This window comes from Polypterus senegalus, chromosome 8, assembly GCF_016835505.1.
Source record: "Polypterus senegalus isolate Bchr_013 chromosome 8, ASM1683550v1, whole genome shotgun sequence".
Taxonomy (NCBI): domain Eukaryota; kingdom Metazoa; phylum Chordata; class Cladistia; order Polypteriformes; family Polypteridae; genus Polypterus; species Polypterus senegalus.
Genome location: NC_053161.1, coordinates 65,220,109 through 65,232,496, shown reverse-complemented (window position 1 = coordinate 65,232,496; position 12,388 = coordinate 65,220,109). Strand labels below are relative to the sequence as shown.

The window sequence follows — 12,388 nt, the reverse complement described above, 5'->3', positions numbered from 1 at the left end:
AATGGATTAAATTCATTTTTTCCTCAGAATTCTACACACAACACCCCATAATGACAACGTGAAAAAAGTTTACTTGAGGTTTTTGCAAATTTATTAAAAATAAAAAAATTGAGAAAGCACATGTACATAAGTATTCACAGCCTTTGCCATGAAGCTCAAAATTGAGCTCAGGTGCATCCTGTTTCCCCTGAACATCCTTGAAATGTTTTTGCAGCTTAATTGGAGTCCACCTGTGGTAAATTCAGTTGATTGGACCTGATTTGGAAAGGCACACACCTGTCTATATAAGGTCCCACAGTTGACAGTTCATGTCGGAGCACAAACCAAGCATGAAGTCAAAGGAATTGTCTCGAGGCATAAATCTGGGGAAGGTTACAGAAAAATTTCTGCTTTGAAGGTCCCAATGAGCACAGTGGCCTCCATCATCCGTACGTGGAAGAAGTTCGAAACCACCAGGACTCTTCCTAGAGCTGGCCGGCCATCTAAACTGAGCGATTGGGATAGAAGGGCCTGAGTCAGGGAGGTGACCAAGAACCTGATGGTCACTCTGTCAGAGCTCCAGAGGCCCTCTGTGGAGAGAGGAGAACCATCCAGAAGGACAACCATCTCTTCAGCAATCCACCAATCAGGCCTATATGGTAGAGTGGCCAGACGGAAGCCACTCCTTAGTAAAAGGCACATGGCAGCCTGCCTGGTTTGCCAAAAGGCACCTGAAGGACTCTCAGACCATGAGAAACAAAATTCTCTGGTCTAATGAGACAAAGATTGAACTCTTTGGTGTGAATGCCAGGCATAACGTTTGGAGGAAACCAGGCACCGCTCATCACCAGGCCAATACCATCCCTACAGTGAAGCATGGTGGTGGCAGCATCATGCTGTGGGGATGTTTTTCAGCGGCAGGAACTGGGAGACAAGTCAGGATAAAGGGAAAGATGACTGCAGCAATGTACAGAGACATCCTGGATGAAAACCTGCTCCAGAGCGCTCTTGACCTCGGACTGGGGCAACGGTTCATCTTTCATCAGGACAACGACCCTAAGCACACAGCCAAGATATCAAAGGAGTGGCTTCAGGACAACTCTGTGAATGTCCTTGAGTGGCCCAGCTAGAGCCCAGACTTGAATCCGATTAAACATCTCTGGAGAGATCTTAAAATGGCTGTGCACCGACGCTTCCCATCCAACCTGATGGAGCTTGAGAGGTGCTGCAAAGAGGAATGGGCGAAACTGGCCAAGGATTGGTGTGCCAAGCTTGTGGCATCATATTCAAAAAGACTTGAGGCTGTAATTTCTGCCAAAGGTGGATCAACAAAGTATTGAGCAAAGGCTGTGAATACTTATGTACATGTGATTTCTCAGTTTTTTTATTTTTAATAAATTTGCAAAAACCTCAAGTAAACTTTTTTAATGTCATTATGGGGTGTTGAGTGTAGAATTCTGAGGGAAAAAATGAATTTAATCCATCTTGGAATAAGGCTGTAACATAACAAAATGTGAAAAAGTGATGTGCTGTGAATACTTTCTGGATGCACTGTACATGTAAAGTAATAAACCAGCCTTGTGGTTACCACACTTCTGCCCCTTGCTATGAGCCAGCCCCGATTAAAGCCCCCTCAGGCCCCAAGGTGTTGAACCTCAAGACCCTGCTTGCCTGCCTCTCCTCACATCTGCAACTGAAGATGCCCTGTGGGCATGCACTTGCTAATTATGATTGTCACATATGAAAATAATAAATCGGGTACATTAATTAAGCTGAAAAAAGTCCTAACCTTTATGACAGGTCAACTTCATCTTCCTTTTTTGCTTATTCTTGTAATACAATGAATGTAACAAAAGAATTGATGAATGCAACATCACATCTGCAGGAAATCAACTTAATGACAGTATAGTTAAAGAACATCCATTAGACAATTTTTATAAAGACATTATGCACTTTTTTTGAGAAAAAGCCGATATGTTCACAGGATTTGGGTTCACATATTTGCACCATATACAGTAAAATAAAAAGATCAGGAGATTCTTTGTTTAACTTTGGTGTTGTTTGGTCTGCCACATTTTAGGCAGTGACCTTGTTGTCTACCACAGAGATGTCAGTGTTAATGGACTCCACAGAACTGGACTGCACATTGCCACTAAAGGCTGCTGAAGGTGGTGGTATCAGCCTTTTGGTCAGTGACTATCAGTAAGGCCACTCTTATTAGTCTCAACTGCAGTATTTATGGCTTGTTCAGATCATTATATTGGTTTTTGAAAATGTCATGTATAGTTTTCAGTAAAGCTGTGCCTTTTAATTCTTTATTTATATATTTTTCTTTATTCTGCACAACTGGTTTCTCTTTTTGAATGATCATTTATATGGACCTCTACTTTTTGCAGGACAGTAACACATCAAATGTGTGATCTCCTAAAAATGACCTATTAGAAACAGGCTCTTTTCATGCCCCACCAATTTTGACCAATCACGATTTATGCTTTTCTGTTAAAAACGTCTTATTTAGGTTTGATTGGAAATATTTATAATCATGAGGTCTGCAGTGATGCAGTAGTTTGCGTTGGATGGTAGATCGACGTGATGGCCTCTTGGATTTTATCTCGTTATTTGGCATATTCTTTCTTTTGTGTATCAGAAAGCCCCTTTGTGAGCATGGCACAGGGTGTGCACCCAAGTGATCCTGATGGTAAATCCGGCCATAGCTAATAATTTGTTTGCTTCCCCAAATGAAAAATATACAGTTGATAGAGTACCGTTCTATAATGACCGTCATCCCAAACAAATGTTCATTAAACGGTTTTTGCACTTGCAATGTAATAGAACTTTTCAAGACCATGGAATAAACGGGAGGTAAAAATTTGAAAGGCCACATGTATTAGGTACTTGGCCACAGCTATCCCCCAAAGAATTTACTGCATCTTCCTCCTTTAATTTAATTTTGCGTTACTATCTATTGTTTTTATCACTGTCACAATCACTGGAGATGACTGAGTACACTTTTAATAATCTACTACCTCTAAACACTTGTGCCAACATTCTCAACTTTAGGAGAACAGGAAAATCTACACATAAAAGAACGTTGCAAATGATCTCTAGGAAAACTGCGGAAACACCTTGCCACAGCAACAAAAAAAACGTCACCTGGCTTCTTAAAATACACAAACACGTACTGTACGGAATATCTCTGCCAAAAGACTAACAAGAATACTCCAACGCTCTTGCGCTTAGTTTACTCGAGGCTGCATTTCTAACTAAAACCTTAATTTAGCCACTAAAGGCGAGACAAGACTTGAGAAATCGAACCCCAACTAAGGTTGCTTTTAAAAATACTAGAAAGACCGGCGGAACCTGACCGACAGCTACTCAGGCCATGCTGCGGTATGACGCACCTGCGCCTTGCCTCCTCCTAATTTATCCCTCATAATGATTTCGCTCAAGCCCTAGATATTCTCAGCAACATTCATTCAGGACGCCAGGTTGCGACCTTCTCCAGTCAATCAGAATAAAGCACCGCCTTATTATTCCACTCCCATTGCTCGTAGTGCTGACGGATTGGCTATCTCCCTCTGGGTGCCTTCCTCCCTTCACTAGCGTTAAAACAGGTTTGGTTGAGAGGTCCCGGTCCTGAGCTCACCGCAGCGCAGTACAAGCAAAAGCAGCGGCATAAGAGGCAGAGCCAGCAAGCAATTCTTGGGAAGATGGAGCCTAGAGATACGGAGTTCAACCTACTGCTAGCTACAGACTCCTATAAGGTGAGATGGGCAACCCCATTCGAATGGGCGTAAGCGATCGCCGCGGTGAGTTTTGCCGAGTCTTTACGGACGGAGAGGACCGGTAAAGCCAAGGTGGGTTGCGCTACTTGCCAAGGCCACCATCAGCACTCCCACTCCGCATCTCTCATATTTTTGGTAGCCTCTAGGCCTAATGCTGTAAAGGTAGAAATATTTTAAAATCAGTCTTATTCAGTACTTCTGCAGGTGGCTCTCCTTCTGCGCTAGCCGGCTTTTAGGGTTAAATGATCCGTGTGTTTTTGCTCACTGTAGTTTTTAGCTTCGTTTATGTTAAATGGTGGTGGGTCAGCTTGTACATGATAATTCCTGAAGACAGTGCTGTAAAGAACGGTGATTTTTTTTTTGTCTTTAATATGTATTGTTTAGTCCGTTTGGAAGAAAGCCGAATAGTTAATGACCGACTAGTACGAGCGCCTCCACCCTAGGTGAGGAAACAAAACTGAAACTGGCGAAGCGAGGAATCGGCCATGGTGACCTGTGCTCTTTATGTTCCGTTAATTGCGCACAGACAACGAAGCTGGTGTATCGATTTCTTAAATTTATGTTTCGGCCCGAGACATACAAAAGCCTTCAACACCCCCTCTCCACGTGCCTCTTTTCGGGTGTGTGACATTTACAGAAGGCGAATGTTGGCAGCTGCCAACTATGCCCTTGTGTAGGACCCGTTAGTGTAAAAATGGAAAGACAGTCATTCCGTTCTCTCTCTCTGATTGGTATAGACCTGCTCGTCGTACTCGTGTGCTGTGTTGGGTCGAATGCTTTTCTTAGCGAAAGTTGATTGCATAATTGAGAGTGTTTCATCATTTACGGTCAGCTACGCCGAAAAACCCGGCTTGGCAACAATCCATGTGTAGCAAGATCCCATAATTGAGTACTTTTCGTTTAACATTACAGTATTAAGCTATGTTTGTGAGGTTTTTTTTTTAAAAAAGGTAGTCCGAATACATTTCTTCGACGAATCGTAGTGTACATTTTTAAGCCGAGCAATCAGTTATCATAATAGAGTTTAAGGAATAATACCTAGTTAAGGTGCAGCATGGTGGCATAGTAGCTAGCACTATGGTCTCAACACCTGAGCGTGACTCCTGGTACATTTTAAGTTTGCGCATCCTCTGGTACCTGTAAGAGGTATTTCTCAAAGTACTCTTGATTGCAACCAAAAACTATTGCTATGTATAGTTGGTTTGTGGCTCTATATTAGCCTGGTGAGCATGGTGTGGTTGTGAGTGTGATTGTGATTTGTGAAGTGTTACCTTTCAGTTACTGATGGGATAGGCTGTGGTCCTCCAAAGATACTGAAATCGATTATGTATGTTAGAAGTACATAAACTGCCGGATAGCTGGTATAGTAAATGTATGTATGCATGTGGATGTCTGGTTTTTGAGTGATGATTTATGGGATTGGTGAGTAATACGTAGCAGTTCACAATAAAAGCTTGGCTGCTATTTCAGTTGGTTAGAATGCTTTCCTTTTTAGTCTTTCAACTGTTTTTTTTTTATAGTTTTCTTCAAGCTAATTCAGTTTATATCTATATTTGATTAGTTGACTTAATTAGAAAAGTAGTATAACTGCCATCCATTCATAACATCAGAATAAACAATAGGGCTTTCATTTCACAGAGGCATGCTAATCATACAACGCGTCAATCACTCGGCATTCACTTTTCTTTTGACATAAATGTTTTACATGTCTATAGGCAGTCCCGCTGTATTGCAATGTAACTGAAATATGAGAAGGTCAAAAGTAGCAGCTCCCCCCCATGTTGACTTTTGTCCTGTTTTTTGTTTTCATTTTCCAGTTAAGATAAAGACTATTAATTTGTATGTCTTCATCAGAAAACAAGTCATTGAGCTTCTGATAAAAATTCCATATATGATGTAATACTTTTCTCACACCCACATAATCCAGTAATATAATAAGACACGTTTCAAGGAATTCTGAAGCACTGCATATGATTTGCTAATGACTCGGATTGCTACTTGCACATATTTTATGTGTTTAGTTTATCAGTATAATATTTCTTCACCTACAGCTGCATGTAAGTAATTTTTGCAACTTCATACCTTTATCAAAACTTCTTATCATCATCTGGATGAGAAGCTTGTTACACACACAGTGTGAGCAATATTTGCTTCACGTTCAATGTTCAAGCATTATGCAAGCTCTTTTTATATATGTTACAGCTGCAGTTTCATTTCAGTCTCTTATGTATTCCACATAGGTCAGGAAAAATATGATGTGTTATGGTACCCTGTGAGATGGCACACCAAATGGTCATTTTCTTAACTTTTGATTAAGAAAGGGGTGATGCTTTCAGATAATGCGAAGTTTTTTTTTTATATCTGTGCTGTATCATTTTGTCAGAATGTATTGTTACAAAGTATTGAGCTTCAGCAATATATGAGCGAGGAGTGTTTTTTTTTTTTTTGGACTTTGGAAAGAAACCAGTAAAAAGGTTGGTTATTAAATAACTAGCGGATGTGGATAAGATGACTGGTGAAGAAAACTACCACTTTGAAGAAGAAGGATTTAGAGTGGGAGAATAATGAGCCACATAGCTAGTTGTGCCATTCCCCACCAAAGTTAGTGCACCCTCCCAACCCCCTTCTAAGATACAGTTTCTGATGAGAGATACAATACCTATTAGTGGGCCAGGCCTAGTATATGTGGCACCTGTGCGACGTGCCAATTGAACTCTGTTCATAACCATCTCGGGGAGAATATTGCAGGGAGTGATTCCCATACCGGTTGCTCTTTCCCTACTTGGCTTATTCTTTTACTTACTAAACAAAAACTCCTAATCAGAGGTCATGGTGGAGACAAAGTTTGATTGTTAAATGGATATTTGTGCATGAGTACTTGGCTCCTACTTTATCAACACTGTCAATGACTGCTGCACTAATCAACTCTAGCCTTACTGATGAGCTATACTTAGAGGTACATTCATTTCTCCACTTTGCCTCTCACCAGCAGAAGGCATTCCTCTTTGTCTGGGAGTGGAACATGACCAGAGATTTGAATCCATTTAGCTCAGCAGTGACAAGGTGGTGTGCCTTAATTACAGAAATTAGTTATATGAAGACAACATGATCTAGAACTAACAAATATGCAACTCTTACATCCCCAACCTAGAGACTGTTAAAGGCTGAGTTGTGTTTTATTGATGTTTTCCATCTAAAAAGCTCAATGTACCCTTTGTAGAGACTGCTGTCCATAATAAAATAGTCTTTTACCAAATATGCAATACGCAATCCTAGTCTCCGTCTTGCACCTTGCAAAAAAAGAACTGTGTTGCCTTTATAACTTGTCAGTTGAGCAACCAAACAAAAAAGCGTCTCCATGTTGTGAATAGTAAGGTATAGCAAGTGAGCTATCTGAGATTGTTCATTTGCGTGGAGTGTTTGTCTTTAAAAGTGTTTCTCCTCCAAAAATCATAGTGAGGTAAAAGCCCCCTTTAATAGATCCATGTTTTAATTTTTAATTACACCCAAGACTTTGCGAATTTCCCCTTGGGATTAATAAAGTATCTATCTATCTATAGACTTGCACACTTAGTATTCTCTGAGTTCAGAATAGGTTATAAATAATATTCAAAAATTCATTGCATATCTTGGGAGTGTTGATTTTTTGCATACTGATTTTTTTCTTACATTTACAGAGTACAAAGAATATTAACTGGACCATCATGAATTTTTCTGACTTATTTTTTTTTTTTCTCATAACCATACATGGGGCTTTCAGTACCAACAGTTCTGGGGTGGAAAAATCCATTTACTTTGTATAATGTTTTAGTGCTGGGTGGTATATCGGTTCATACTGAAAACCATTTTTTATTCTTGCTAGGATATGGATTTTTCTTATACCGCAACACCGGTTTAAATAGCCTAAACAACGTTCGGAACGTGGTGCAGTGGGAAATTGTTTAAAGGGTGAACCGTTTTCACTGCTGCATCGCTAAACACACCTGCAATGGAGCACATGCGGTATTGGAGGTATTGAATGGTGAAAATGGACAGAGAACATTCCTAAACTAAAGCTGTAGCAGATGATAAAGTTGAACATGATGACACAGAAGAACTTTTGCTGAAAAAAGGAGCCGTCTCTGTTGCCTGGAGTGACTCTGGTTTTAAAAGTTCGGATGTGGACCATTATTGCGTTCAAATGTGTGAATACTGTTTCTATACTACTGGATAATACTGCAAGCCAAGTTGTTCTTGTTTTATTTTTTTTCAATACTGTGTAATAGTGTGACGACATTTTGACTTTATTCTCGACATTTTCACTTGATTCTCGACGCTTGTTTATAAGTTTTATTATAATTGGTGAAATCATCCAGTGCTTTAATGGTGAAATGTTACATCAAAGCATATTGTGCAACTACACGTCCAAAGAGTCTCTCTCTCTCTCTCTCTCTCATGAGTATTTGCACAATACTTGTAAAAAATAAAATAATGTGAAAAAAAAGATTACAAATGTTCTCACAGTTGTTACCAAATGGACCACTAAACACACTGCTCAGTTTATAGTGTCAGTTGGACAGAATTAGGCCATATTGAACTGTCTGCATTACTTTTTAGGTAATGCAAAAGTGCTTCTTTCTGACATGAAAATCCACGGACAGTATGGCATCGTATTCAACTGTCCTTCATAAGATACTGGTTTCCACCATTACCATTACATTTTTATTGGCTAAACATGTATTACTGGTTTGGCAAAATTCCAGGGTGAAGTTGTATTCGTCTCCAATCTTAAATTATATGGTAGATGTGCAAATAATGAAACATTGTAAATACATTACAAAGCCTACCACATAGGTTAACATTTACCGAATTTCAGGATATTTTGATGGAGATTTCTTTTCTTTGGTAATCCATTGCTTTCCTTCTTAATAATAATGGATATTTTAGCAGTTGTATTAGGTGTGAGACTCTACATTGCCTTTGATGGATGGCATGAGTTTGGGTTAACTGTGGTCATCTGACATCCTGTAAAAGGGGTGCACAAGATTGACTTTAGACATGAGTGTACAGTAAAAATAATACAGAAATGTGTAAAGGTTAAGTATAATTAATCATTTAAAACAGTGTTTTAGAAGGTAGACTATAATAGCAAGCTGCTAATCCTGTGACATATTCAATTACTTTATTTTATAGTAGCCAACTTTGCAATAGAGACATTTTGCATAAAGCATTTTGTATTAATGATACTCGGGATGACAAAATAGAGAGTGGTGTCTTTTTGGAGAATGTGATGAAAAATGACATTAGTATTCCACTTCTCTAGGTGGGGGTACTGTTAGTAGTGCTGTATAAATTGTAGTTTCTAAAACTTTACTAAAACTTGGTACTTCCATGTCTGAGAAAAGAGATGAAAACAATTTGTGAATGAAGAGAACAGTGTATTGATATTTGTTTGTTTTGGGCTAGACCTGACCCATGCATTTTTTAATTTTGAATTGCTCAATGTAGGATGCTACTGCATTGACAAGAAGCCGTATATTGTTCTGTTCACAAAATGATGGTATCGTTAAGTAAATAATTTGTGACAAAGACAGTGTCACTTGGTTGCATTTGCTCATTGTTCCGTTTATTTGAATTCTCATCTTTGGTTTATTTGAAAATCTGTAAAAAGAAGGCAACTTCATTTGGAATCTGGCAGAGAGGGCTTCTTGGATTTGGCTCAGATGTTTGATTATTCAGCTTGTTCTTGTATTTCAGATTTGTATTAAGAAAATTCAGCTGAAGAAAATTAAAGCTTTAAATATGAAAAAGATGTGTTCAAGTAATAGTTCATTTTGTGTGTGTGTGTGTTTTTAAGTATTATTTTTATTTATTTGATCACACTTTTCTTGTTGATGTCCACAGTTAAAATGTGCAATTGTAATTGAACAGTGTGTTTTAAAACTTAGTTCTTTATGTTCTGACATTGCACTAATTATCTAATGACAGTTTTGTTTTTATCCTTTTCTTTACCTAAAAAAATCGATTTTTATAAAATTAGTGTGGTAAACAGTGAAATGTATTACACTAAACCAAATAACCAATTAATTTATATACCTTTAACACATCCATATATTTTGTGATTGTTATTTCCTATTTGACTGATGTGATGCCTTTATCAAAACAGATTTGAAAATTTGAGATACAATTGTTTACATTTATTTTGCTTTTTCCATTTGGAACATAGGTGAAGTGACTTGCTCATGGACACACAATGTCAATAGCAGCCTTTGAACCCACAACCTCAGTGTTTTGAAGTCTAAAGACCAACACCTTAACCACTATGCCACAATGCCTATTTTGATTATTTTTATTGTAATATATTGTGCCATCTGTTGGTAATGTTGGGTATTTGGAGAATTGCTTAAACAGTAGTAAACCAATACTGTTCCTATAGCACTAACAGAAATTGTGGTTCATTTTACCTTAGTTTCTTCTACACTAACCCTCTGAGATGCATCCTGATTAGTACTGTCAGTTGATAGGATCTTCCTTATTTATAGTTTGAGGCAACACACAAACTTTTGACAATTCCAAACATTTTCTGGTGTTCTGTTTAACCTTAACACTCATCTGATTATCCACCAACACCATTAACCAAAACTAGGCAAGATCAGAATTGGTGTTACTTGCACATGGATTACTTTAAACAAGAACATTTAATTGTTACGGTTCTTGCCCGTGCTTAAGTTTATTTTCAGTGTATTTATTCACTTTAAATATTTCATTATCTCGATTTCATATTTTCTGTTATGTAAAATTATTTTCTTTAATTTTGTTGTCTTTAATTATATAATTTTGTCAGTATGGTGTTTCTGTGTATCCCGAAGAGGCAGGGCCATCCTAAAATCACAGCTCCTGAGACTCTCTCTTCTGGCTATTTAAGTGAGATAAAAAAAAATAGCTCAAGAGTGGTGCATTTTAGTCTTGTGGAGTCCGTGTGAGTATTGGTTTTCTGGATATACTGGTTTGATATTCCTTTTGCTCTGTGTCTTTAAATTCTGATTTGGATAATGCTTTTGGATGTACTGACATAAAATTGAATTTTTAGACAAATCCTTTTCAATTCTATGAGTATATTGTTATATTTTTCATGGGCAATGAATATATTTCCATTTATAAAGATATTTTACTTTACTGTTTTCTCATGCTGAAAATGTTCTACAGCTTTTTCTTTACCTTGAGAAGACACTTTGGGATTTTGGGACATTTTAAGTTATTTTTGAAGCTAACATTCCTTTATACCTTCATGAACTGTAGTAGGCCAGTAGAGATGTGTTTAAGCTGTTTGAAGTAAGGCCTATTCTAGGCAGGCCAAGAAGGCCTGGCTTTTGGAGCCTTTAGGGACCTTGCACCATCTTGTGCAATGGTCCTTACTCCAAATCATGATATTAATATTAACAGATAGATGTAACATAAAGATATTAAGGCAAGAGACCAACCATCCAGGACAGGGTGCCAATCAATCACTAGGGCTGCAACTACTGATTTATTTTGGTAGTGAATGTCTTACCTCATCTGCTCACGTCTGTCCACCTGTGAATGTCACCCTGATGTCTCTGCATTAACACGATTAAAATGAATAATAATCAAATTAAAATAACAACCAGTGAAACATATGAATGTGAAAATAATCAGATGTTTTTATCTTAGTGTGACCATCACAATAAACAAGAAATACATTAAACAATGCAAACTAAAGTACACATAGTCTTTAAACAAAAAAGTGCATTTAACTTAATCAGAAATGGACACTGGTGTGTCTTAAATTCCAAAAGTTTAAATAAAGCTTCAGTGCAAATAAAAAAAACAATAATGTACAGTTTATAAAAGATTCAGTTCATATATTCCTGATTGCAATGCAGGAACGTGAGCATTTCGGCATGCTGTTGTGTGAGGCTGGCTTTCTCCTTTGAGACAGTGTTCCCAGCTGCTGAGAAGAGACACTCCGAGAGAGTAGAGGTAGCAGGAATGCACAAGAATGATTTTGCCAATAAGGCAAGAGTAGGATACTTTGCTTCATTTGTCTTCCATCAAGATAGAGGATTTTCTGTCTTCGAGATGGGCTGCTCTCCAAAGAACATCAACACCTGGCATGGGATAACAGGTAAAAATTAGCCAGTTAGCTACATCTGAAATGTTTGATATTGACATGTTTAATAGGGTTAATATGCACTATTCTTATTTCAATAAATAAATCTTACTTCATTAGTGATCAGTTGTTCATGAGGATCTTCTTCAATGTTCTCATTGTCGCTGTCTGTTGACTCACATCCAAGCAGTGAATCAAGAGCTAGTAAAGATCTATTTGAAGTTCTCTCTGCTGAAGTTGAAACCCCCTCATCATCTGGTCCTGTTGCTTCTTTGTGTCCCGTGGCAAGCTGGTTGTTTTGAGTAATGCACCCATCCATGGACAGAGCCTGTATTTTGTTCTGAACACTGAACCTCTCTTCTGGTTTCAGGAATTTCAACTTTCTAAAACGTGGGTCTAGTACAGTTGTAATGATCAGTTTGTTTGGATCATCATCTTTTAAGGTGACCTCTCTTGACCAAAGTGCAGTGATCTCCTCTGAAGTAGCTGCCTGGAAGGCCGGCACAGCAGCTGT

At 38.2% G+C, this 12,388-nt stretch overlaps 1 protein-coding gene across 1 annotated transcript in view; it reads left to right on the top strand.

Annotated features, from left to right (window-relative positions):
- The first annotated feature begins 3,584 nt into the window (after positions 1-3,584).
- Positions 3,585-12,388, top strand: part of nampt1 (nicotinamide phosphoribosyltransferase 1) — a 50,942-nt gene continuing 42,138 nt past the window's right edge. The window contains exon 1 of the mRNA XM_039761189.1: positions 3,585-3,743. Within this exon, the coding sequence (XP_039617123.1) occupies positions 3,690-3,743 (54 nt within the window). The 5' untranslated portion in view covers positions 3,585-3,689. The remainder of the gene's footprint in view (positions 3,744-12,388) is intronic.